This window comes from Culex pipiens, chromosome 3 (genome assembly GCF_016801865.2).
Source record: "Culex pipiens pallens isolate TS chromosome 3, TS_CPP_V2, whole genome shotgun sequence".
NCBI lineage: Eukaryota > Metazoa > Arthropoda > Insecta > Diptera > Culicidae > Culex > Culex pipiens.
In genome coordinates, this window is record NC_068939.1 from 111,675,010 (window position 1) to 111,702,931 (window position 27,922).

General features: G+C 37.9%; 3 protein-coding genes across 12 annotated transcripts in view; 1 reads left to right on the forward strand and 2 right to left on the reverse strand.

The window, feature by feature from the left end:
* The window catches only part of LOC120425934 (flotillin-2), a 367,849-nt gene that overhangs the window by 105,277 nt on the left and 234,650 nt on the right, over window positions 1-27,922 (forward strand). The gene's annotated exons all lie outside the window — the stretch shown is intronic.
* Window positions 1-27,922, reverse strand: part of LOC120425664 (glucose dehydrogenase [FAD, quinone]) — a 148,334-nt gene that overhangs the window by 46,939 nt on the left and 73,473 nt on the right. The gene's annotated exons all lie outside the window — the stretch shown is intronic.
* Window positions 1,469-27,890, reverse strand: LOC120425663 (glucose dehydrogenase [FAD, quinone]). 4 transcript variants are annotated; one of them, XM_039590247.2, is made up of 4 exons: window positions 26,908-27,890; window positions 5,865-6,059; window positions 3,788-4,535; window positions 1,469-3,705 (listed from the first exon to the last, which is right to left on the reverse strand). In XM_039590247.2, the coding sequence occupies exons 3-4, from the start codon at window positions 3,941-3,943 to the stop codon at window positions 1,999-2,001; spliced, it is 1,863 nt and encodes a 620-aa protein (XP_039446181.1). In that variant the 5' UTR covers window positions 3,944-4,535; window positions 5,865-6,059; window positions 26,908-27,890; the 3' UTR covers window positions 1,469-1,998. The 4 variants fall into 4 exon arrangements, with proteins under 4 accessions (XP_039446181.1, XP_039446180.1, XP_039446179.1 ...); XM_039590246.2 differs by having other exon boundaries at window positions 5,562-6,059; XM_039590245.2 differs by having other exon boundaries at window positions 5,553-6,059.

A 27,922-nucleotide genomic window follows, 5' to 3' on the forward strand; every position in this document is an offset into this window, starting at 1 on the left:
ATTTGGTATTCCCGTGTTATTTACCCCTGCTCGGGTCAAATGACGATATTTTCACTTTAAATATTTTTTTTAAACTAAACATTAAAAAAAATAAACAGGGAAGCTGATTTGCAAAACAGTACATTACTGCTTAGCTGTTCCCAAATCTAAAATTTGCTAATCATCTGACATTGTATATAACGATTCTACCAGCTTGGCGTTCCATGTGTTGAGGCGAACGCACAAGATAAGCTTCACTGCGTTTTCTGCTGGCTAAGCTTCCGTGTGCTTTGCTTAAGCGTTCGGTTGCTTACAATCTTCAAACGGTAGCGTTCATTGACTACATTCGGGAGTTTTTCGGAAAGTTTAATACTCATTCAATTTTTTACTTGTATGTTTAACAATTCAAATGTTTGGCCAACCTTTAATTTTGTTATTTCATGATTTAGGTTGCTTAGTTGGCAAGCTAGGCAAACAATTCATTTGTGCAAATATTGCTTTATTTAATTTTAAACTTATCACAATCTGTAACAACTACCTGTTTTGTATTTCCCCGCTTACCAAACAGAACACATGAATGTTGCATAAATTACGCAGCACGACAAAAAGAAAATAAATGGTCTGATAGAATATATGTTACTGAATATAATTTTTCAATACTAACGTACACTTTTTTGTTATAGTTCACAGCTATAACTCAGGCATCTACTTAGTTTTCACGCTAGAATTTTCTCACTAGACTGTCCACAAAAGTATGATATGTTGATAAAGCCGATGCAAATATTTATCAAAGTTTATGTAGGAAGTTAACAATCAACGTTCTATATCTTTTGAAAGTTTTGTAAAATGATTTGTCATTTGTGAGAGTTGTCAAATTTGATGCAATTTGGGCCATTTTTTTACTTTGCCAAACGTTATGTAAACGTTATATTCATTGTTTTTTTAAATAAATTTTTCGAGTTGAAAAGAGGAGTACATGAAGAAAAATTTAATTAGCTCTCCTCCCATGAGAAATAGAATACTTTTGCGATTATTTTAAAGAACGATTGTGATTCTGCTATACCAGCATTTTTTTTTTACATAAAATTTAGTACAGACATTGTTTAAAGTCTTCTTTCGCTGAATGGTTAATTTATCAATTTGGCTAGAGTATCTCTGTACTGCTCATTTAAGAAAATTCAGCTGTTATTCCCATTCAAGTATTCCGAGAAAATCTCATCAAAAACGTAAAATTATCAAATCTTCGTCAAAGGCATTCCTACTATTAGAATTGGATATTAACCGTTTGGTTTTTCGAATCGGCAGCCATAACAAAATACTATTTTAGTGAAATTCAAATTTAAGAAGCTGCATACTTACATCCTCTACCACCCGGAGCATCCATGGGCGTCATATTGGGATAAGGCTTTGTGATATTGGGGTTGAAACCAGTTGTTTTTATTACAAATTTTATTTTTTATTGTTGGTAACCTTATTTTTTTCTATAGAAACTCTTGTTGTCTCTGTATTTTCGTAGATTTAATTCAGCTTTCGTTTTAATTTAGCATTTTCTGATTTAGCTTTATACGGATTATGCAACAAAGTTGAGCTTGAGGGTAGTGCCGGTTTAAATAGGAAATACATTGTCACATTACCCTAACGTCCTTTATAGTCTTATACACAATATTTTTTAAAACAAAAACTTGATCAACATAAAATTAAAGACAACAATTTCCATTGTTTTGAAATAATCTGTTTTCAGTAACGCCTGGACGTGATTTGTCCCCAGATGCTGACTAGTAGAAATTTATTATACTACATTCTCTCGGCATTCTCTTCTGTGTGTTGCTCCTCTTGGCTGCTGCAGTGCTAACCACGCGACATTGTTATTCGATGTTTACGTTCTGACGTTTTTCGCTGCACTATAATATCACATTCTATAATTTTTGCTAAGTACACAATTTAAAGGCAGGCGAAAAACTACGTTTAGGCACATGTGAATTTGCTTCAGTGATACCCCATTGCTTTTGTGTTTGGTGTTCACCAACGACCCCAGTCCTGTTTGATCATGTCGGCCGCCTTTTCGGCAATCATGATGACTGGCGCGTTGGGATTGCCGCTGACTATCGTCGGCATAATACTAGCGTCCACCACTCTCAGTCCGGAAACTCCATACACCCGTAGCCGGGGATCGACCACCGCTCCGGGATCCCAGCTTGGTCCCATCTTCGCTGTTCCCGTCGGATGATAGATGGTGAAGGTAAACTGTTTTATACAGCAGGCCCAGTACTCGTCGGACATGAACGGTAAATGCCGACAGCCTGGCAGCGGAATTTTGTGCGGCCGCGATCCGAACCGCTGGAACGCCGGCGTGCTGGACACGTTGATCGCAATCTTGATCCCCTCGACGAGCACCGCTACGTCTTCGGGATGGGCGAAGTAGTTGGGTTCGAGCGAAGGTTGCACGAACGGATTTCGCGATCGCAACCGAACCCAGCCGGTACTTTTCGGTCGCAGCAGAAGAGGAAGGATTGTCCATGTCTCGGCATTCTGTAGAGGTTTGTAGACCGTGTTGTAGAAACCATCGCGAAGATTGAGAATCTTTCGGATGTACTGTCCACCGTCGGAATTGACCGAACTCGGTCCAAAGTGAAACTGGATATCGGGCCACTTTCCAGACGGATCGGCATATTTTGTATTTACAAAGGCAACAGCTTCGATACCCGGGAACGACATTGGTCCTCGTTCGTTGAAGATGTAGTCAAATGCCACTGGTACGGTTGTGAAACGTGAAGTTTTTACCGATACTGGTTCATCAATAACGAACGTCAAGCCGCCGAGCCCGACGTGGTCTTGCATGTTGTCACCAACTGGAAGATCCGATAGCACCGGAATTCCGAATTCGGCCAGATGATCTGCCGGTCCAACGCCACTCAGCATCAATATCTGTGGAGTGTTCAACGCTCCAGCTGATAAAATAATCTCCTTTTTGGCAAAAGCCAGCTGCCGTTTGTTGTTGCGCACGAATTCGACTCCGTACGCTCTGTTGTTTTTGTCGAAAATAATGCGCGTCACTTGGGCGTGCATTGCGACGTCTAGATTTTTCCTTAAACGCACCGGACGCAGGAATGCTTTCGATGTACTGCAGCGACTTCCTCGTCTCATAGTCGCTTGGAGCAACATAAATCCTGTTTGTTCTGCTCCGTTGATGTCTCTGTTTTCGTAACCCATTTCCATGCCTGCTTTTACGAACGCAACCGAAAGTGGAGTTCTCCAAGGAGCCTCCTGGACCGTTAGATATCCTCCTACTCCATGGTACGGTGATCTTGCCATGTATGGATTACGGTTGTCCTCCGATTTGATGAAATATGGTAGGACACTGTCGTAACCCCAGCCTAGGTTACCCTGTTCTAGCCAGCTGTCGTAGTCCCTTCGATTGCCTCTCACGTACACCATTGCGTTAAGCACACTGGATCCTCCCATAACCTTTCCTCTGGGCCAATTACATCGGTCGCCTATCATCGCTTGGCAGTACCTTCGATCACCGGACGGTGTCGTTTGGTACTTCCAGTCAAATTCTGTCAACTGGAGATACCCTGCCAGTGATGGTACGTCGGTCACCTCGTTTTCATCTCCGCCAGCTTCCAGCAGTAGCACCGACCAATCTCCTATCTCCGAGAGTCGCGAAGCCATTACGGCACCGGCTGATCCGGCACCGATGACGATAAAGTCATAGTAGCGTCTTAACTGAAATGAAAAAGGTGGAAAAAGTGGTGGTTAGATATGCGACAGCACTGTTGGGCATACAGTGGACAGATTGTTTAATTACTGTTTCCTGGTCTATAGGTTTCGATTCCGGATCCACACTTTGGTATCTATAGTAATTGACTCCTACAGCTATAAGTGGTATGAGAGTGAGTAGTGCTATCGGGGTGTGCGTGATTCCTCCAGCTACTGCCGCTACGGAAGCGAGTCCAAGAGCCATTGCACGAGAGAACTAGTGTTACGAAGAGGTCTGCCAAAAATGTTTCCCCTTTTCTATAAAGGGTTTATAAGTTGCGAGATTGCAGGGGGCAGCACAGAAGAAGAAGGTGTTAATTCGATAGTTTGTAGTTGTTGATGCAAGCGTGGCTTCTATTTATGTAACAGTTTCAGCGTAAAGTAACTCCAGCCGCCGACTGCTATATCCACACATCAATGTTTTTTTTGTTGTTCTCCGAAAGGATCTTCGGTGTGTAGTTCCGTATACCGCCGGGTCGCACCTTCTGGAACAACAGTTTGGCGTTTCTGTCCTCCTCCTCAATGTCCAGATAAGATTTGATGTAGAGATGCTCGTTTAAGTACTTGGTTTGCCGTTCGACACTTTTGTACGATGACGCTGCGGACGCAGACGAGGCAGAGGAGGTCGTTGAAGCCGTAGACGGTGAGCGGGAAGGTGCTGCAGAGGACTTGGATCCCGTTGACGAGGCCAGGGACGTCGTGTGGTGGTGATGGTGGTGGTGGTGGTGATGGTGGTAGTCATGTGCGGAAGTACATCTGGAGGGCAGAGATTTCTCTTGGCCCATTTTATTGAAACTCTGAAATGGGTTGAAAACAGTCGATTAGTACTACTGGGATTGGCGGTAGCAAGTTGGAAGCAGATGTGCAGTATAAATGATTAAAATATTGCTACGAAAGCAAAAAAAGGCAAATCATAACGGAAGCCAACGCGATGTCTTCAGTGAACATTCTCCAGGATAGGTGTCGATGACGCATTCGATTAAAGCAAAGCGTCACCAAATAACGGGTTTGTGGGAATTTATCTCGTCGCATCTCGGTGTCTTTCACGGTGAACTTTTTTTTGACTGTCCAAATTTCAAGTTCAATGTTATAGACACAACTTCCATCTGTACAACAAAACTTGATATCCTAACTTAGTAGCTTTCAAAACACCTGTTTTCAGAAGATGAAGGAGGGTGGTCAGGTCAATTACTAAGCTCGTTAAAGTAGATAAACTAAGCGAAACAGATGGCCTGTGATGGCGTTGGCTGTGTATGATATGATACACGATCCACTTCATGTTCAACACTGCGGTCGTGGACGTTGAGCCGCGTGCTTCAAAAAGGCCTGCCGTCGTTCGTCGGCTGCAATTACGACAAATGGTGGTGGCGTGTGCGTGGTTTAACTGTCTCCCTTTGCCATTTCCTAGGTTTTTATTGCTTACTTTCTGGCTCTCTTGCTGAAACGTCAGCGCACACTTTCAGCCGAGTTGCGGACGCGGCCTTTTCAATGTTAATGTCAATGGAGTTTGCAAATATCCTCCTTCGTTGAAGAATGGGGTAACTTTTCCGATACTTAGTATTTTATGGCTAAATTAATATTTGGATTTACTACAAACATTATGTTACACAGATCAGTCAACTATCATAACAATTTATTGAAAAAGCTTTCATGCATTTTTTTAAAATAGTTTTGCAAATATGTTCATAACCAAACTAATAAATAAGTTGACACACACACTCGTAGAACGAACACACATGCACACATAGTATAGGATAGAGGAAAGTTCTAGTATAGCCATCACCGTACCAAAGGACAGGAAGAACACCACTCACTCAACTCACACGAAAGTCCGCTAAATTGAAAGGCATGGATGGAGCGGGAACTGCCGGTGCACGTCCGGAAGTGTTCAGTAGGACGAGACGTTGACTTTCGTTGTCCAAGTAGTCGGTGACTAGTAGAAGTATTGAATTGTCGTAGTTGGTTCTGAACTAGGTCTACTACAGGTCGTCTACAGGTCTTTTTTTGTTGTTGTTGCTGGGGGTCTCGACTATTGTAGCAGCAGCTGTGGCCTCATGCGGTTCCAACGAGCACGCTCTGGTCCTGGTCTGAACATCCGGGTAGAATAGTTCGCAAGTGCCACTCACCCGTTCGCTTTCTACAGATCAGACAGAGCCCCGTGGTGGCGCCGCCAGGATTTCCGAGGTCCGGGGGGTGCGAGCGGTGGTGTGATATTGGGGACGGTTGATGTGACGTGAGCGTGTTACCGGTTACGCGTTACGGGGGTGGTAGTATGAGCGAGCGATGTTGATTTAGGTGTGCGATTGTTTGTGAAGTGTTAGCTGAAATTATTAAGGATTCATCATTGGAGACGTGGTTAGGGAATGAGATCACGGCAGATTAAATGGTCAGTTGTGAATTTTGATTAGAGAAATGTTACATGATATACAGGGCTTGAGTGAGCTATTTTAATGTGGCGTCGATTTATTCATTTATACATGCAGATTTAATTTTACATTGGATAATATACAAAACGAAAACTGTGTATTTTTTTCAGCACTCTTTTGTGGAAATGTGAAATTGTGGAGGTTTCCAAGGACAGTTGCTAAGAGATTTAATAAATTCCTAAATTTTTAATTCTAACTCAGATGCAGAGAAAACTATTTTTACGCAGTGGCGTTACGCTTTTGATTTCACCGATTTCTCTAAAACCATAAAATATTTTTGCAAGTGTCAAAAAGCATTTTGTAGTTCTGAACAAAACCTACAAATTGCTTTTAAAAGATTGCAAAAATGTTGCATCGTTCCAGAGAAATCGACAAATTAGAAAAGCGTAACGCACCGCGTAAAAAGAGGTTTCTCTGTATCTCGACTCACATTCTTATGGGTTCATGGGCAGGTGTTCGACACTGAAATGGTAATCGATAGATAGATTTGAACCCGGATTTGAGTCAAACCAGTTTTTTTTTTATTTGTGGCAAGAAAAAAATGATAAAATTCTAGATTCCGTGGGATGATTAACCGGTTTAGCATAGAGACAATATTTGCAAATATTTGGATACGGATTCAAACGAATTTTGTCAGGCACTTTTGACGAATGTAATGATAAACAAAAAACAAAGCATAGAATGGTCAGTATTGTTTCAGCCAAAAACCACCCTTATTACCCTACATTGTTTATGGATCTGTGCAAATTTTGAGTGAAATTGCAGAGCTAAAAAAGTAGTAATCCAGCTGCGTGTAAAAGGCCTGGGTGTAAAATAAATATTGCATTATTTTATGCAATTTTATGTGATTTTACACCCTGAAATATGTAGCCCATCAGTATGGGAAACCTACTTGGCCGAAATGATTGCGAAACCTACTTGGCCGCAACATTGCGTTATCCTTACATCGGTCTGATGGCCGAGTGGGCTAAGGCGCCAGTCCTTACTGTTGGTGCTGGGTTTGAATCCCGTCGGTTGCAACTTTTTTTTTGTGTTTGCAAAAATTGTACATGCAGTGTGCAATATTAAGTGTTTATTTTGACGAAGGTGATGTGCATGCTTTTGCAAGCGATTTTACCATCGGATTTTTTGCTGTGTGGTTGAGATTAACCCATTGATACCAGAGCCTTAAGTTGGTGAAAAAAAAAATTTTTTTCTTACAAAAATTACCTTTTTAAAATCGCTAATAACATTTCAGGTTCGTATTTTACTGCTTTGGTCTGTTCTACAAAGTTTTAGAGCATAAAATTTCCAATGAGAATCTCACTTTTGGGAATATGTTGAGTCGAGAACAGAACACTGATGAAGTCTGCAAGTAGTAGACGAAATACGTATCTGTCAAGATATTAAAAATATATAGCGGAATTAAAAGGAACAACTCGTCTCTTTGTATTTACAGTTAATGGAAGTAGCCGTAAGAAAATTGGGTTTTCCATACATTTTTTTCTATTTTTCCCATACAAACTTCACCTTCTAGTTTAAATGAGTAAATGTTGACCGATTTTGCTCATGGGTAATTCTCCGCCAACTCACACAGCAGTTGCCCCGACCCCTCTTTGATTTGCGTGAAACTTTGTCCTTAGGGGTAACTTTTGTCCCTGATCACGAATCCGAGGTCCGTTTTTTGATATCTCGTGACGGAGGGGCGGTACGACCCCTTTCATTTTTGAACATGCGAAAAAACAGGTGTTTTTCAATAATTTGCAGCCTGAAACGGTAATGAGATAGAAATTTGGTGTCAAAGGGACTTTTATGTAAAATTAGACGCCCGATTTGATGGCGTACTCAGAATTCCGAAAAAACGTATTTTTCATCGAAAAAAACACTAAAAAAGTTTTAAAAATTCTCCCATTTTCCGTTACTCGACTGTAAAACTTTTTGGAACATGTCATTTTTTGGGAAATTTAATGTACCTTTCGAATCTATATTGAGCCAGAAGGGTCATTTTTTCATTTAGAACAAAAATTTGCATTTTCAAACTTCGTGTTTTTCTAACTTTGCAGGGTTATTTTTTAGAGTGTAACAATGTTCTACAAAGTTGTAGAGCAGACAATTACAATTTTTTTGATTTATTAACATAAGGGGTTTTCTTGTAACCATCACGAGTTATCGCGATTCTACGAAAAAAAGTTTTGAAAAAGTTGATCGTCGTTGTTCATGCCCGTTCATGTTCACCCGCGACAGACACGGACGACGAAACAAAGAGAACGCAAAATGTAACTTTTTCAAAATTTATTTCCGTAGAATCGCGATAACTTGTGATGTTTATAAGCAAACCCCTTACGTTTATATATCAAAATTTTTGTAATTGTCTGCTCCACAACTTTGTAGAACATTGTTACACTCTAAAAAATAACCCTTTAAAGTTTGAAAAAACACGAAATTTTAAAATAAAAATTTTTGTTCTAAATGAAAATATAACCCTCTTGGGTCAATTCGAAAAGTACATTAAATTTCCTATAAAATGACATGTTCCAAAAAATTTAAACAGTTAAGTAACGAAAAATGGCAGAGTTTTTAATACTTTTTAAGTGTTTTTTTTTTCAATGAAAAATACGTTTTTTCAGAATTCTGAGTACGCTATCAAATTGGGCGTCTAATTTCACATAAAAATCCGTTTGACACCAAATTTCTATCTCATCACCGTTTCAGGCTGCTAATTATTGAAAAACACCTCTTTTTTCGCATGATCAAAAATAGAAGGGGTTCTACCGCCTCTCCGTCACGAGATATCAAAAAACGGACCTCGGATTCGTGATCAGGGACAAAAGTTACCCCTTGGGACAAAGTTTCACGCAAATCGAAGAGGGGTCGGGGCAACTTTTCCCGATTTCGTGTGAGTTGGTAGAAAATTACCCATATGCCAATTTAAAAAAAATACGAAGCAAAGAATGGTCTGCACGATAATTAGCCACGGTTTTGTAAACGAGAGATAATTTTTTTTATTATATCATATTGTTGCAGTCAAATATCAAAAGAATAACCACCTTCATTACACTATATAGTATATGAATGACTCCCGAACACCCCTTTTCTTAGTGGGCATTACTCACCCCACCCCCAAATCTTGATTAAATATATAAAAACATAGTTTTTTTTTTTAAATAAAGATCTCATTACTGTTTTGTGACGAAATCCAGTCTACAATCCGCGAAGTTCACCGTCTCCATGCGAATGCAAATCAATATTATGCTAAATTTTGTATTTTTTTTTAAATTTATTGATGAGCTATGGCCTCAACTTGCTCTTTTGTAATACCAAATTATTAAGCTGAATAGTTTTAGTCGAATCTCATACTGATATATCATCTATAATTAACACTTAATGAAACAAAAACTCACACTTTCAAGTTTATTAGTTTTTATCACCATCTGCACACATACTCCTCCAAGATTGGCCAATTTTCGCTACTTTCATTTTCGATACCAACGTTTTTCGCGCGCAAAATCCCATTCACCATCGTAATAGTTAGTTCAACTTTGTGGACCCCAAAGCATGATTGCCAGCCAGAAGCATCTCATAATGATGTTCACCATTAGCAGCATGATTTCCCTCGCAGCTGATTCGATCAATTTACTCATTATCTGGAGACAAATCGCTTTCCTGGTCGCCGTCTTTCACCATACCACCGTACCCAACTGGGTGGTTGAGTTCGTCTTCTGCACACGCTCTGGTGTACGGTAATTGTATGATGGATTGCCACACATTTTTCATGCTGGATAAGTACAATTTTATGTCATTCGAATTGTACTCACGGCCTTTCAATGTTGTTTTTTGTTTTGTTAACCACTTTCAATTGGTATAAGGGTCTTTTGTGTAAAAAACAAGTTTCAATGTTGAAATAGTTTTGCCCCAAAACTGCAATCTTACAGGTTCAGCAAAAGTACGTGATGTACTTTCAAAAATGGTTTCCCAACGCCGAATGTGAGGATTAATCAAACATGGATAGGGATGTCAATGAGGCTCATTACTCGCTGGCTAGCGTTTAAACGGTGATATACAACTTTATGTTGGGAGAAATCAAAGGCACGTGCAGCGATTTGAATCAATGTCTTTGGGTTTCTCTTTGTTTTTAACATTCTCTATGTCAACCTCCCAGTCTCTTTTCCGTTGACAATTCGCACTTAGCAGTGCCTCCACCGGGTGTATGAAGACGTCATTTTGACGTCCATTCATCACTTCATGTTACTAAAAGCTGAGTGCTTTGACCCTGCTGCGTCAAATTCTACCAGCTATCGTCATCCGTGTCAATAAAACGGCTTACAACTTTGTTTCTACAGCATTTTTTTTAAGTTTCAGATGTGACCATCCCCGGGTGGAATGGTCACCCGATTGGCATCCAGTTTAGTTGGGTGGACAAGGTGTCTCGACTGTCTCGTTTGCGACTGTTAGGATAGGTCCACGGATGGGGACATGCGGGAGGGAGGGGAACCTGTTTCCCGAATTGGGACAGCAGCCGGCTGCTTGGCCGCAGACTTGGAGGAGAAATGTGTGTCACTTGCGGATGACCATTTTGGTTCGATTTTTGGCTGGATGGGACATTTTTGGGAAGAAAGTTTCCTGGCGATGTCGACCATGCGCGTGCCTGTAGTGTCGTATCATATATCATGCTATTCTTCCACTTTCGCTGTCGTTTTGGTGCTGCTCTGTAAACTGCTGAACCCGCGCGCGTTTTGGGTGGACTTGACTTTGTACGAATGTTAATGTTGTCTTTTTTGTTGTTTTGTTTTCAGGTATGGCTTCACGGTCAAAATTGACTGAGATTTGGTTCGATCGTTGAGTGGAGAAAGCTTTTCCATGGAACTGCGCAGGTATTGAATTAGATTATTTATGCTTTTGTGTTTAAAGATGACACTCTGGACATTTGATATTAAAGAGAGGTATTTCAAGTTGCTTTTTTTTCAAATTGGAAAAATAAACTTTGCCTTTGATTCCCTAACCAAGAGTGGGAATTGAAAATCCTGCAATTTGGATTCGTACTGTACTAGGGTGTAACAAGAGAGTGAAGAAAAAGTTGATGTTTTCAGCGGCGGTGTTATAAATTCTGTAACATTTTAAATAGTGGACGAATCTTTTCGCACTCTTTGGCAAAGTTGTTCCCTGGAACACGGACTATGAGCTCATGAGGTTTTCGAAAAATGCAAAAATCGTTAAGGGGCTCAAAACTGGCAAAACCCAAAACGCACCGATTTTACGGGTTAAATCGCATTTTAAATTCAAAGTCAAAGCGCCAGGTCCTGTCGCAACCAATCAAGCTCATTTTTGGGATTCGGGCTTAGTACACCTAAGGGATCAAGCCTTGAAAAGCCCGCAAAATTGACCCGTTTTGTTACATCCTAATCAACACCAATTGGATGAATATGTATCAAAATTTGTCATAGTGAATTTCCTATAAAAAAAATGTTGAAAAGTGTTTTATTACAGATTTTGCAGCAAATATTCAATGCAGAACAGGATTAGGTTCCTTTCAAAGTGATAGAGGTCTTCACCTTAAATCAAAACGCTTCAGTGTAAGCAGAACTATTTTTTAGCGAAATTTTCTTATTTTATTTGTTTTTTCCTCCAGCCTGCTTTACAAACCTAAAAATAGCTAAATCTGTGTTTTTTGGGTAAATTCGGTCCTAAAATAAAACTTAAATTTTTGATATTATTGTTCACAACGATAAAGCATTTTTTGCAATTCCACTGTGAAACTGTCAACGTTTCCTGTCCTTCTGGAGAAACGAAACGGAATACTTTTCTCTACCAAAAATAACAGAATGGAAAATTTATACCTTTCAATAACAGTGCTGAAAAGTTGAACTTTTCAACACTAGTATCGAAAAGTAACATTTTTCAATATTTTTTTTTGTTTTGAACGATGAATTTACTAAAGTCATGAATGTTTGACATAAAAATCCATTAAAGAAGCGTTTTTCGGAATTGCAAAAAATGTTGTAAGCAACTTGTTGCAAAACTTGATTTTTTCAGCACTCGTCGTATTTATTCAACTCGGTAAACCTTGTTGGATAAATATACAACTCGTGCTGAAAAAATCATACCTGAATAAACTGAAGCGTTTACTGATAGCAACTTCGAAATTTTCGAGTTGTTTTATTGGAAGTAACATGACCTGAATTACTCACTATGCCCAGTTGAATTTCAACTGACACTAGAATACTTTACTTGTTTTTAATTCATTTTTTCAGAGACTTTCTTTCTTATTCATAACTTAAGTTTGAATCTCTGAACAAAACAACTTGCTAGTCTTCCAACCGATTGTATCATTTATGTAAAGCTGGCTGTTGTTCCTAGTTTTCCACTGGCCATTGACTTAATTTATGTGCCTCATTAACAAGTTATTAATTCATAAATATCAAAAACCTCAAAAACGGTATCGACTCTGTTGGTCAGCAGTAGCAAATGCAAATGAACCCCTCCGGGCATGGTTTTCCGTTCGGGGCCGGTTTTGGTGGAAAAATTAACGACCACCATCCGTGGCCACTTTCCACGCAGCCCTTTTGTGGGGGTTCCACACACTAATTGTCGATTGTCTTCGTTACCTACTAGTGCGGTGTCTGCCCCAGGTGGCGCTCGACCGAACCATTTTCCCATATTGGGCCTCACCGCAGTCGATTCGTATGCATTTCCGGCAATTTCTTCGCCTTTATTTTTCCTTCCCTCTGAAGGGGGGTGCTGCTCCGCACAATTTCGTTGAATTCACTTTCGTAGCCGTTTACCAACCAGTTAATGGTGCTAAAATTAGTAAAGTTTTCTTCCTGCATTTATTTTTATTTCGCTCAAAATGGTCTGACCACGATGGTGAAAAGGGGTGGAAAGGTGGAAGGAAAATCGTTATCGCAATAATGCAACAAAATGAATCGCGCGCGCCTTTCGTTCCGTCAGCAAACTCATCAACACCAACAACTATCCGGCGTAAATGGAAACGAAGAGAAAAAAACCTCAACCGCTTTAAAAATTGGCATTTTTTCTAAGCCGGCTTGGAGTTGGTTCGGGTCTTAAACAAGGGACCAAACTGTGGAAAGAAAACAGAATGGAAGAGCGATGGGTTTGTACACACACATCAGCTGTTTTCACTTTCTTTTAAGTTTGAATAGTGGCTCTGTTTTGTTGCAACGCTTGTTAGAATTTGTGTTTCTCATGTTTGGTATGTTTTACAAGGTTTAGCATTTTTTCGCCGATGTTCTAGAAGTTTAAGGTAAACAAAAATCATGTTTCCAAATAAAGCACATTTCGACGTGAACGTGCTATTTTGCCGTATGTTGCTTTTTGACGTTTCGAGAAAAACGCTTTTTAATGTTTGACCATGAATAATCAAAATTAGAGCATGCTAGAGGTGGGCAAAAAAAGAGCGAGCCGCTCAAAGAGCCGGTTCACTGAAAAGAGCGAACGAACCGTGGCACAGAAAAAAAAGAACCGCGGTTCTTTTTAAACTTCGGTCTTTTGAAAGAACCGTTTCAAGATGACATGATTTATGTTATAAATATAATTTATTGAATTTCCAAAAAAAATTGTAATAAATTTGTTTTTGAGAATTGAAAATGCTATTTCAAATATTTCAGTGCTAATTAAAATTTATCTCAAAAGTAAATGATTGTCTAAACAAAATGAAAAAAAATCTTTGTACAACTGATTGTACACTAAAGTATTACCAGAATACGAATTTGAGCATTTCAAATTGCATAAATTGTTAAATATTACCAGATTTTTGGTATGAATAGCTTAGAATAGCTTAGAGATTTTCGAAAACAACCCTTTTGTCCGATTAAACTTTAGCGTTTATACACTTTATCGATTAAATCAGAATGTTGAAAAGAGTTCACAGAATATTTTCTACAAATAAAACATCAGCAGTTTTACTCGAATGTTTAGGTTCGAATAGAAATCTTGACAAAGAGACCACCAAGACCAATGGTTTCCAAGGGCAGCTTCTCGTTTTCAGTTCTAATTTGTTTTGTCAAATAATTTATAAAAGTCCAATGTGAAATAATTTATAAAATCACACGATTTAAAAAAATCCTTTTTATCCAAACTTTGAAAAAGAGCGAAAGAGCCGTTCAAAAGAGCGGTTCTTTTTAATGAGCGAACGAAAATGAGCGGCTCCTAAAAAAGAGCGATTTTGCCCACCTCTAGAGCATGCAATGTAAACAATAACAAACACGCATTGTTTAGCAAACCATTTTGTGCATTTTTCCGAAATTTGGTTGAATTTGGAAGAGACAAAACGGCAATCGCACTTGCTAGGTGTGTCAAGATAGCACGATCTAACTAAATTTTATATGAAGTGAAACTACGTTACACGGGGTTCTCTACAGTTTTTGTTGAACATCCCTGGATTGAGATCAGACTTTGGGGATCTGTAAAGGTCAAAAGGTTAGAAAATTAAAGCTGCACAAAATGGCATTCTGAACTCAATTTCCTAATATTCAACCTTTCAAAATTACACCATACACATTTTTTTACTGTGTAGCCTCTGAGGTCCAGACACCGTCAAAACCGCATTTTAATGTTTAATAAGACCTTTTCAAGTGTTAGGCTAGATTTTGGCAATTTCAAACTTAAAAGGCTATTTTTCATGAAAAGCCAAGACAGCAAAAATCGGTTCAAATGGCGCGGGATTATAATTTTTTAATAAATGTGCTTTTTGCGAAAATCGACGAAAATGGCCATTCTTTTTTTTTTTTTTTTTAATATATATTTATTCAGTTTTTCATTTCCATGTACATTCATTCAGTTAAAATATTATTGAGTGTCCAATCACAATCGATGACTTTTCACCTCAATTTTAAATACTAGCAACTTTCATTTATTCATGAAATATTTAGCTTTCGCTATTCAGTGATTTCAAATGTAGGAGGTCCTACATGTACAAAAGGGAAAAGGGATACCTTAAAACTAACTTATAAACTATATAAAGAGCGGATCAATGCAGCTGAAGACTGCAATGATTTTTGTCGAAATGCATCAATTATCTTATTGGACATAACATCCAAAGTGTCAACTTCGGCTAATTGATGAAGTTCACTGGTGCTGAACCAGGGAGGAAGTTTCAGAATCATTTTCAGAATTTTGTTCTGAATCCTCTGAAGTTTTTTCTTACTGGTTAAGCAACAGCTTGTCCAGATCGGCACAGCATAAAGCATGGCAGGTCTGAAAATTTGTTTATAAATTAACAGTTTATTCTTGAGACAAAGTCTAGAATTCCTGTTTATAAGTGGATACAAACATTTAATATATTTGTTACATTTAACCTGGATACTTTCAATGTGATCCTTGTAAGTAAGGTTTTTGTCAAAAGCAAGTCCAAGATATTTCACTTTATCCTCCCACTTTAAATTTACCTCATTCATCTTTATAATGTGATGACTTTTTGGTTTAAGAAAATCAGCCCTTGGTTTGTGAGGGAAAATAATAAGTTGAGTTTTTGCAGCATTTGGAGTAATTTTCCATTCTTTCAAATAAGAATTGAAAATATCCAAGCTTTTTTGTAATCTTCTTGTGATGACACGAAGGCTTCTACCTTTGGCGGAGATGCTTGTATCATCAGCAAAAAGTGATTTCTGACATCCTGGGGGCAAATCAGGCAAATCAGAAGTAAAAATATTGTATAAAATTGGACCCAAAATGCTTCCTTGAGGGACGCCAGCACGTACAGGTAGTTGATCAGATTTGCTGTTCTGATAACATACCTGCAGAGTACGATCCGTCAAATAATTTTGAATAATTTTCACGATATAAATCGGAAAATTAAACCTTTTTAATTTCGCAATCAAACCTTTATGCCAAACACTGTCAAATGCTTTTTCTATGTCTAGAAGAGCAGCGCCAGTAGAATAGCCCTCAGATTTGTTGCTTCGAATTATATTTGAAACTCTCAACAACTGATGAGTAGTTGAATGCCCAAGGCGAAATCCAAACTGCTCATCAGCGAAAATTGAATTTTCATTGATGTGCGTCATCATTCTATTAAGAATTATTCTTTCGAATAATATACTAATACAGTGGACTCTCTGGCTGTCGATCTTCTCGATATCAATATTGCTCCAGCTGTCAATAAATTTTGCAGTCCCTTCAAATAGATTGCTTTGATTTTCCATTCTATAATTTGATAACTCCCGCTCTCGACGGTCCCTTCAATATCGACAACGAGAGAGTCCACTGTAGATGAAAGCAAACTAATGGGCCGATAGCTTGAGGCTTCAGCAGGATTTTTATCCGGTTTCAAAATCGGAACTACTTTTGCATTTTTCCAACTACTGGGAAAATATGCCAAATCAAAACATTTGTTGCAAATTTTGACCAAGCTACTTAAAGTTGCTTCAGGTAATTTTTTAATTAAAATGTAAAAAATGCCATCCTCACCAGGGGCTTTCATATTTTTAAATTTTTTGATAATAGATTTTATTTCATTCAGATCCGTATTAAAAACATCATCTGATGAAAACTCTTGTTCAACAATATTCTGAAATTCTATTGAAATTTGATCTTCAATAGGACTCAAAACATTTAAGTTGAAATTATGAGCACTCTCAAACTGCTGAGCAAGTTTTTGAGCTTTCTCCCCATTAGTTAATAGAATATTATCACCATCTTTTAAAGAAGGGATTGGTTTTTGAGGTTTCTTAAGAACCTTTGAAAGTTTCCAAAAAGGTTTGGAATAAGGTTTAATTTGTTCGACATCTCTTGCGAACTTTTCATTTCGCAGGAGAGTGAATCTGTGGTCAATAACCTTTTGCAAATCTTTTTGAATTCGCTTCAGTGCAGGATCACGAGAACGTTGATACTGTCTTCGGCGAACATTTTTCAGACGAATCAGAAGCTGAAGATCGTCATCAATAATGGGAGAATCAAATTTGACTTGGACTTTAGGAATTGCAATATTCCTAGCATCCAAAATTGCATTAGTTAAAGATTCCAAGGCTGAATCAATACCAGCTTTGGTTTCTAAAACAAAATCATGATTTAAATTATTCTCAATATGATGCTGATACCTGTCCCAATTAGCTTTGTGGTAATTAAACACAGAACTATTGGGTCTGGTAACTGCTTCATGAGAAATTGAAAAAGTTACTGGAAGATGATCAGAATCAAAATCAGCATGAGTCACTAAAGGACCACAATACTGACTTTGATTTGTCAAAACCAAATCAATTGTTGATGGATTTCTAACAGAAGAAAAGCAAGTTGGCCCATTCGGGTATAAAACCGAATAAAGACCAGAAGTGCAATCTCTGAATAGAATATTACCATTGGAATTTACTTTTGAATTATTCCAAGATTGGTGTTTGGCATTAAAATCACCGATGATCAAAAATCGAGATCTATGCCGAGTAAGTTTATTCAAATCCCCTTTGAAATAATTTTTATTTTCCCCAGTGCATTGGAATGGCAAATATGCAGCTGCAATCATAATTTTCCCAAATGAAGTTTCAAGTTCAATGCCCAAACTTTCAATAACTTTTAACTTAAAGTCACGTAACGTACTATAAGTCATACTACGGTGGATAACTATTGCAACTCCACCGCCATTTCGATTCATTCTGTTATTGGTTATAACTTTATAATCTGGATCACTTTTCAAATAAGTGCCAGTTTTTAAAAATGTTTCGGTTATAACAGCAACATGCACGTTATGAACTCGTAAAAAGTTGAAAAAATCATTTTCTTTCGCTTTTAAAGAGCGAGCATTAAAATTCATAATATTGATGGAATTACTTAGATCCATGATTGAACTTCAGGGTAAGAACAACATCATTCGCAAATTTTAATCCAATCTGGATTGCTTCCATCATGGATGTAGCATTACTCATTGTTTGAATCAAACCAAACAGTGAGTTTTGCAAAAAAGTCATTTTTTCAAACGTAACATCGCCGAGATCAGAAGATCCCAAAGCGTTGCCAGCAGAAAAATTTTCAAATGAAATTTGAGGTACCTGCCCAATTTGAAGATTGGTAGAGGATTTAAAATTCGTGGATGAACCCGAACCCGAAACGACGTTGGCATAAGAAATACCATTAGTGTTACCTAACTTTTCCACGGTAGGGGTATTTCTAGCATTGTTCGAGTGAGACAGCACGAACGTTTGATTTAAAGATGCAGGTACAACCTGACTTTGAGAAAATTTCGGTTTGGATTTCGGCTGATGCTTAGCACGAGAATCCAAAACCTTTTTTCTGATGGGGCAATCCCAGAAATTTGATTTGTGATTTCCACCACAATTTGCACATTTAAATTGGGTGACTTCTTTCACGGGACAATTGTCCTTGTCGTGAGAAGAATCCCCGCAAACCATGCATTTTGGAACCATGGCGCAATGATCAGTACCGTGACCGAATGCCTGGCAACGCCGGCACTGGGTCAGATTCTGGCCATTACCGCCATGTTTCTTAAAATGCTCCCACTTTACCCGTACATGGAACAAAAACTGTACTTTGTCCAAAAGTTTCAAATTGTTGATTTCATTTCTGTTGAAATAAAACAGATAAAATTGTGAAGTCAAACCAAAGCGAGAAATATTCCCGTTTGATTTTTTCTTCATTGGTATTACTTGGGATGGGGCAAAGCCAAGCAACACCTTAAGTTCGTTTTTGATCTCATCCACCGACAAGTCGTTGGAGAGACCTTTCAGGACCGCCTTGAATGGACGAGCATTCTTGGTCTCATACGTGTAGAAATTGTGTTTGTGGTTTTTCAAATAACCAACAAAAGTTTGGTGATCTTGTAAAGATTCCGTCAACAAGCGACATTCTCCTCTTCGACCAAGCTGGAACGAAACCTTCAAATTGCAAGTTTCCTTGCAATTTTTCAGTTGCGTTCGAAAGCTGGCCAAATCGGAGACGGAAGTCACAACAATTGGCGGAGCCTTTACTCGTTTCTCGACGGCAGAAGGCTCAGTACGAGGAGAAGGATCCTTGTCAACAGTTTCGGATAAAACACCGAAACTATTTGCCAATGGGATTGGAGGATTGACCTCACTTTCAGAATCAGAATCAGACCTCGGATGAGGCTGTTTTCTTTTTCTGTTTCCGTTAGCCGATTTAGCGTTCAAACGCTTCACCGACGTAACGACCAAATCTTCAGAAGATTTGCGTTTACCTTTGTTTTGACGCATTTTGCAAGCAAAGTTCTCTTAAAAAGATGGCTTCGTTTGTAAAATACAACAAAATTTTGGGTGGGGTTAGTCTTGAAAAGACTGTTTAGAATTTTGGAAAATAACTCAGGTAGTCTTTAAAAAGACTGTGAATTTTGTTTGAAATAACTCTGAGCTTAGGTAGTAAAAAATACCGCAGCTCTAGTTACCACGAAGGTTCGCAAGACACTGAAAAAAAAATGGCCATTCTTCGGACCACCCTATCAAGGCGTAGGTCACCTTAATGGTCATAAAAAAATACGAGTCTGATGATTTCGGCCAGAGAACCCCCAGTCTAATTAAGAGCCCGATCCGAGCACTTTTGCTTTGTTTTTTTTTTTTATAATTGCTGTATACAGAGTTTTCAAAAAATGATTGCATTTAAAAATTTCAACAATTTAGTAATTGAATTATGCTTTAGTAAGATTAAAAATCTTAAGCTGCTGAAAAAATCTTATGTATATTTTATTACCAAATACAGACTTTTATTGAGGACAATACAGAACTCCCAAGCCTGGAGGACACTTTTCCCGAAGAAATTATCGATCGTTGAAACTGGTTCGGTCTTTACGACAAAATATTCGGTGTCGTCAAAATCTGTCAGAAAAAACGGTTTTTTCTTGAAAAGCATAAATTTTTTCAAGCGTGCTTTAAAGCTTGACAATGCCAGTGCCACGTGCCAGTTTTTTTTTTTAAAGAATTTGGCAATATTTAGGGCTGGTGTGGGTCCTCTCCTCCTTTTCGTCATAAGACGCTTTTCGACATGTTCTCGTCACTTTTGCAGTTTGCCGCTATTCAAGCAACATTTTGAGATACATCAACATGAGAGAGTTACTCGCTTACTTTGATTTGATTTTTTATTTAAATATTACTTTGAAATAGTCATAAACACTTTATGAAAGGTGTAATTCATGATCAAAGTTCTGATAAGCAGATAACAGAAATGTGCCGAGATAGGATATATCTAGAGATTTTTTTTTTAAAAGATCCAATAAACAAAATTTTCAATTTTAGCTTTTTGGATGTTTTTGAATATCCCTATCTAAAGGCGGTTTTAAAAACACCCAAGAAGCAAAATTTGGAAATTTTGCTTTTTGGACCTTTAAAAAAACTCTAGATTTCCCCTATTTCAAGTTATTTATCTGACCTGATCAAGAAAACTACACAGCTAAAAAAGTAGCAATCCAGCTGCGTGTAAAAGGCTTGGGTGTAAAATAAATATTGTATTATTTTATGCAATTTTATGTGATTTTACACCCTGAAATATGTAGCCCATCAGTATGGGAAACCTACTTGACCGAAATGTCAAGCTCATATATGTGTATATCCTTACAGCTTATCATCGGTCTGATGGCCGATTGGGCTAAGGCGCCAGTCCTTACTTTTGGTGCTTGGTTTGAATCCCGTCGGTTTCAACTTTTTTTTTGTGTTTGCATGAATTGTACATGCAGTGTGTAATATTAAGTGTTTATTTTGACGAAGGTGATGTGCATGCTTTTGCATGCGAATTTACCATCGGATTTTTTGCTGTGTAAACTTATTTCTGTAGAGTCATAGTGGGGACTTTGCTTGTACTGTACTGTGCAATACTGAACACACTGATGCTAAATTGTGCTGAACTAAGAAATTGCCATCTCCAATGATTGCGCAACCTGGACAACTCCTTAATTTTTTACAGCTTAGCGGTGCAGATAAAAATGTCCAGGAAACAATCGCTTCCTGGTAGTGTTCCCAGCTGCATCCAGCAGCAGGTTCGTCGTCGCTGCCGCCGAGCAAGTCTTTTTACCAGTTTTTCGTCGGCCGAGCGCTCAGCGCTTGTTTTCCAAACGGAAACAATTTCGCGCTCTCGCTCAGAAAACAAGATCTTGAAAAGCAAAAGGGGGAGAGCGACCCCGCCGCCTCGTCATAACACCTGTGGTTTCTGAGGCCCCCGCGGGGGTACGTGTTTTCCCGGTCTTTTCACTCTCGGTCTGTTTAGTAGGTCCCTTTAAAAGTCGGCCTCCACTCCATAGGATCTGCGCCGTGGATTTCCGCCCGTCTCGAGCTCGCGTTACGGCACAGTTTCGATAGAGAGTGAAAGAAACGATAATTAACGTCTTGACGGAACGCCACTTGGGTGCACACGACGGTTCGGTGTGGCCATTACGTAATGGGCCCTGTTTAAGCGGTAGCAACTGCGCCACGGAACGTTCCGGAGCCATGGTCCATGACTTTGGCGCGATCGGCTTCGATGCGTTCGATCTCCGTACGTGTGGCGTACCGGTATTGCTGGGTGGAGATCGTGCAGATCTTGCATGATGCGACTGTTCTATATTTATGACATACCGTTTTCGGGAGAAAGTTTGCTGTTTCCAAATAAATGCATTATTATCATTGTATTCGGTCACGGGCTCTTAAGCTCGCGTGGCTCGTCACATTCCGTGCCAACCGGGGATCTCTCGACATGCAAATCATGCCCGAGAACCATCATCATGACACAGTAGCTCCGTTTTTCAACGATGCTTGAAATGATTTTCAATTTGTCTTCACCTACTATCGTCGAGCAGTTTCTTTGCAATATTGCTAAAAAAAATTCAACCGGCTCAACAGCGGCAATTACGGTCCACTCGATCATGAGCAGCCGACACAATTTCTCACTCGATAAATTCGCCAAAGCTAGAGAAATAGCCTTAAGTTGAGCTGAAACCTTGTAACACTTAAACTCAAGTAGTTTTCCATAAAGTGCATGCATTGTTTGCCTCACGAGTTGCAACTTTTCACCACTCCACAACATATCATATCAAGTGCTTTATTTGCCTATCGCAAACACCCGACCGCCATAATCAAGGAGCCAAAGTGGCTGGAAAACAACGCACAATTTCGTTCGGAAAAGGCCCATGCTCGCCCAATTTACCTCTCCAGTTTCCAGGTTGAGTATTTGTAATGCGCAAAATTGTTCCAGTGGGTTCATAACCAAGAAACACACCTCCGGCAAAAGTGGCGCATTTCGGAAATGGTAAGTTTGTTCCTTCCACCACCAAACCTGGAAGAAAACGTAAATCTTGTGGGTTTGTGGTAGGGTAAGTTGCCATTTGTTCCACTTTTGAAACTTAATGGCATGAAAATATACTTATTAGAAATATAAATTAAAACTTGACTTGTTAGGTGAAAAGTCATATACCAAAATAGTTAATATTCAAATTTCTCATTCAATCGTTTACAAATTACCCTGCCATAGATAACAGAGAAGAGTGCTATTTGCCTCTGATTCTTCATCTGTCTGTGGTGCGCAAGATAATTGTACTGGTCCAAATTTACGATAAAATCGAACGAGTGTGGCTACGGTTATCAATAGAACTGTTATGCGGTGCCCAAAAATTGAGAGCGGATACTTTTCAGCGCCCCCTCGTGCAGCTCGGTATGATTTTTTTTCATTTTTGTGTACTCTTGCTGGCATTGAAAAAAAATGTTCACGTGCGCCAAAGAAATTGATCATTCAGTAGCCACTTTTCTTCCTGCTTCACAAGACTCAACAAATGAACAATAAATGTTTGAACTCAAAACACGTTTCCGATTGCTGAAGAATCAAACCACGTTATTAGAAGGGGCTTCAGAGCAAATAATTTGAATCAAATGAGAAGAAATGAAGATTTGAAATGAAAATGCATTGCTTTATTTTGTTTTCCTGACGTTTTTTTAGACAGACATTTCAAATATATGAAGGGTATCGAATGAATAATTAGACATTATTTTTTTAAATAACAGATTTAGCATTTTTGTAGTGCTTCTGCATTGGATAATAATATAAATTCTTGAACTATTATAAAAATTACTATTTGGTTTTACGGGGTGGTCGGTGACTCAAAACCACTTATTGATAAAAAGAAAATTATAAAATTTAAGAAGAATGTAAAGGACGGAAAACTAAGTTAGCGAAACGGCCATACGAGAAAGTTTTTGTGTGTTATCAAATCTTTTAACCTTCTTATTTTACTGTGTACAAGTTCCAAGTCGCAAGTTGTTGTTTTAATTTTGTACAAATTTTGTGGTCACTGTCATACTACATTAAATAGTTATTAGTTTCCTATGGTTCGAAACACATAACATTGTGCAAACAGACTCTTTTTATGTTTTATTGCACAAAAGTGTTGATTGTATGTTTTGGGTGCCTCGATTTGATGATCGAGCCTGTCAATGTTTCGACTATTTAAGGTCGAAAATTAATTTATCTATAACGAAAACATGCATTTTTAAAAGATTTGTTTGCTAAAGCTAAAAGAAAATATTAAAAATCTTTTAATGTAAAATCATATGGATTAGTTTACAAACATGAGTTCAGTTGAGTTCAGTCAGTATTTTCATAGAAAAATATTCTTTGCTTCAATTTAAAATCAAACAATCCACAAGAAACATTTCAAATAGTTTTTTTTACAATCATCAATATTTAGTATTTTTTCAGAATTTTTTGAAAAATAAATCGACGAAAAACAACTAAGTAAAACTTGACTACTTGTTAAAACATAACTTTTTAGAAGAAAAAAAACTGTGTATTAAGTGTTGAACTATTATTGAAGTAAATTTCCAAATTATTTCGCTAATTTTCTATTGAAATTTGAAGAATTTGAGCACTCAAAAACCTAGACGAAAATATTTTTTCATTAAATTTTCAAACAATTCGTCAGCTGTGTGCTATCTTGTGACAACGACCATTTAGTACTTTTCGAGAAAATCGATTTTTAAAGTTTGATGATAAATATTTTCAAAACTATTAATGGTAGAGCCAAACTTTTTGAAGTTATCGGTTCGTATACTATCGCTTAACATACGCTCCAAGTTTCAACTAATTTGGTTACACCAGTTAAAAGATACAGTAAATTATGTAAACAAAAATCTGAAAAGCACGTTTCACAAGTGTGTTTCGAAAGTAAAATTGTACTACGTGTCACAAGTGTGCACAGAATTCCTATACAAACTAAAATAGACTTAAATCAATAGTTTAACCGACTTAATCAGTATATTTTCAAAAACAAAAGATTGCATTGCCTTCAGAAAATGTGTATCAACATAAATTTGTGAAAAACAAGAAAAAATTTCCACATTTTCCAACAACATGTATGACGTGTCACAAGTGTGCACGATCATTTTGATGATAAATTAGTCCATGTCACAAGTGTGTATTGCGATATCCGGAAACGGAAGCGAGTTTCCAAAATCGGGTTAAAGCATCTTGTAGTGTTTGTTAAGTATAGCAAAACGTTATCATTAACTCATTTTCGACCAAAATGGTCTATGTCACAAGATAGCACACAGCTGACGAATTAACAATGGATTTCCTAACCACCGAAAAGGTCCTAACAAAAATAAGTGTATGAAAAACAAAATTAACTATGGTTTGAAAGAATTGTTAGTAAGTTCATGTTTTTTTGTAAATTTAAACGAAACTATTTTCAAATGATTATAACATCAATAGAGTCGTTCAAGCTATCCGTTTAAAACCAATATTTATTTTGTAAAAAGGTTCTACAATGTCCATTAAAATAAAACTATGGTAAAACGGACCAGTATTTTGGATTATGAACATAATTGTTCAAAACTTGTTCTTGTAGTTTTTTATCTCGCAAACATGATTAAATACTTTTTCATAGAGGAAATGTACCCATTTTCAGCACACGAAGGAAGCATCCATAAACCACGTGAACACTTATTTAAATTACAGACCCTCATGCATGGACAATTTCCATACATTTTTTACTCCCTACTTTTGGAGTTATCCGCTATCATAACTCATTTTTTTAGAATTCAACAAAGAAGCGCTTGCCATCTTTTAATTAGGCTTTTTATTACTTTGTAATAGTAAAGCAAACTTTTTGTAATCGGTTATTTAAGATCAAAGTACTGATAGGCCGATAATAAAATGGGATGTGATAGGATAGGATAGGATTTGAAAAAAGCAAGTAAAAAAAACATGATTCTCAAAATTGTAGATATTGCCTTGAATAAATCAAAATCTTGTAAAATCTGGTGATCAATTACCCGAGCAGACGGAAATAACTTGGGAATAACATTTTTCGATATTTGAAAATACTAGGCCAACCACACTTTATGTTGTTTATAACAAAAATTGTTATTCGTCGTTATGATTTTTTTGTTATTGGATTGTTATTGTAATAACAGACTAATAACATTTTTAGTTATTCTTCGAACAAATCTTTGTTATTATTTTTTGTTATTTTAACAACTAATCCGATCATCCCAATAACAGTTGGAGGTATTCTTCCATAACAAAAAATGTTATTCCAAAGTTGTTTTGGCTTTCAACCAATATTAGACCAATAACAAATTTTGTTATGATAACATAAACTGTTATTAAACTCTTATGCAAAAATGGATTTTGCAAGAATATTCCATAACACTTTCTGTTATTTTAACAGTATTTGTTATTGAAATGGCATGAATTTTGTTATTACCGTCTGCCCGGGTATAATATTAATGGTGCACAGCAACCTAGGAAGTTGTTGTTATTCTTAATTTGAAAAAAAAAAAAACTTACGGACCCAATCCTGCAAGAATCTGTTTGTAAAAATAGTCAAACTTTGTTGTAAACACTTTGAAGCCAGTAATTTAGGGGATGAATATAAAATCATATCGATGGTTCTCGTTGTTTGGAGATACTAAAATGTCTGGATGCAAAAGTTCTGGTTGATGTGTACCGTTTAAAATGTTTTGAAAAAAGCAAAATCCAGTAGTGTGGAATTTAAGTGCAATTCACAAAGTTTGTAGATCCTTTCAACTGACATCAATTAAAAAAAAATTAAAATCAACAATCTGAGTGCAATTTTAGGGTAAACAAATTTGGAGAAAAAAAATCCTTGAGGAATATAAATTATTTACATGTTATATCTGGATTACTTGATGATTTTTACAATGACTTTTTTTGCTTTGTAATACAATGATTACTGATTTTTTAGTGTTTTCCAAATGTTCAATGTCTGTTTACGTGAACGAACTTACATTTATTTACATTTCATACAAATTAAGTGTTCCGAAATATTTGTCAAACTCTATGATGCATTTTTATTTTGGAACCACAGTGTATCAAATCACTCCCACTTTCGATACCAATCATTCACTATTCAAGCTAAGTCCGCCACTCAATTCAGTACCCTCTTCCTTCCTCGACAGTTCGCTTTAGGAATTCGTAAACTGCAGCAACCAGTACCATTCGATAACGGTCTGTGTGGAAGAAGTCAAGTTGCACACAAGAAACAACAACAGCACAACAAAAAAAAAACTTGTCTTACAAAAAAGGGAGAGAGAGTCGACGCCACTTTCGAACGTTCGGCATGTTGCGCAATTTTGCCACGCATCGTGAACCACTTCACTCACTTCCACGCACGCACTAGCACACATACACAGACACACACGGGGCTTAGTAGATCGTCTTGGTTCATTATCTCTGAGGTAGCCCTGATCGATCTCATTATCACAATCCACCCCGAAAACGATTGGCCAAGGAGTGTGCAGGAAAGTGTTCCGAGGAAAGTTGGATCGACCGTGAGTGTGTTAGTCAAACGTATACTTGAAATGCTACTCACTTGTTTCAAATAGTTGATCCAGCACAGGTATGATTCATTATCGGATCGATGTTTTCGGCTTCTATTGCTGCTGCTTACTTTCTCTCAGATTAGTTTACTAAAACTGGCAGAGTTGGGCAACTGCTTACTAGGGTTCTTCTGGATTGTTTCGTGTTTCAGCTGAATGTCGGCTTGAAATACTCAACGACTCACGACACTACGAACCGCCACGGATCGTCTGCACTTCCGAACTTGCTTGCAGAAACTGCGTTTCGCGATGCAGTACTGCAGGATTGCTACACCACTTTCCGGTTGCAATTTTCACTGATTGATCATAAATCACGATCGAAAATGATACTTTTATCTTGTTTTATTATTCGATGGTTATTTCCTTGCTTCGCTGAAGATTTCCACTTTTTTACTTTTATCTTTTACTTCTCACTTATTCATTCGTTTTTATTTCACTTTTCAAATGTGTACACACAATGTGCTCACCCACCAAAAATATACAACATCCAAAATTCCGAAAACCGCTGTGCAATTACGATTTCACCGCTGATTTAAAGCTGGTAGCGTTTATTTCACTCACTGTTTAAGTGACCACTGGTAGATTTCACTGTTGTTTCACTTAATCTCCCAAAACGAATGGGTGAAAATGTTTGCACAAACCGGCCACTTCTGTCAAGATCTCTTGGCGAGCAAAAATTGCTCTAAAAAAAAGCACAACACACAATTTCTAGAGACGCAAACAATAGCGCGATACTTATCGTACAAAGTAAACACAAAACACACAAAAAATCGAGCAAGGAAAATGAAATCCGATAAAACAAACGAAAACCACAAAATACGAGCGAAATACGTCCGATCTGCACGGCTGTCGGCGATAATCTGCACGCCCCGTGGCCGCACTGAGTTGCCGTTGCCGTTGCTCGCAAAGTTGCACGCGCCAGGTTCGCTCTTTTCTCTCGGCGCGGTGAGCGTTTCGCGACGACGACGACGACCTGATGATGCTCTTGACTCAACACACGCGTGCAGA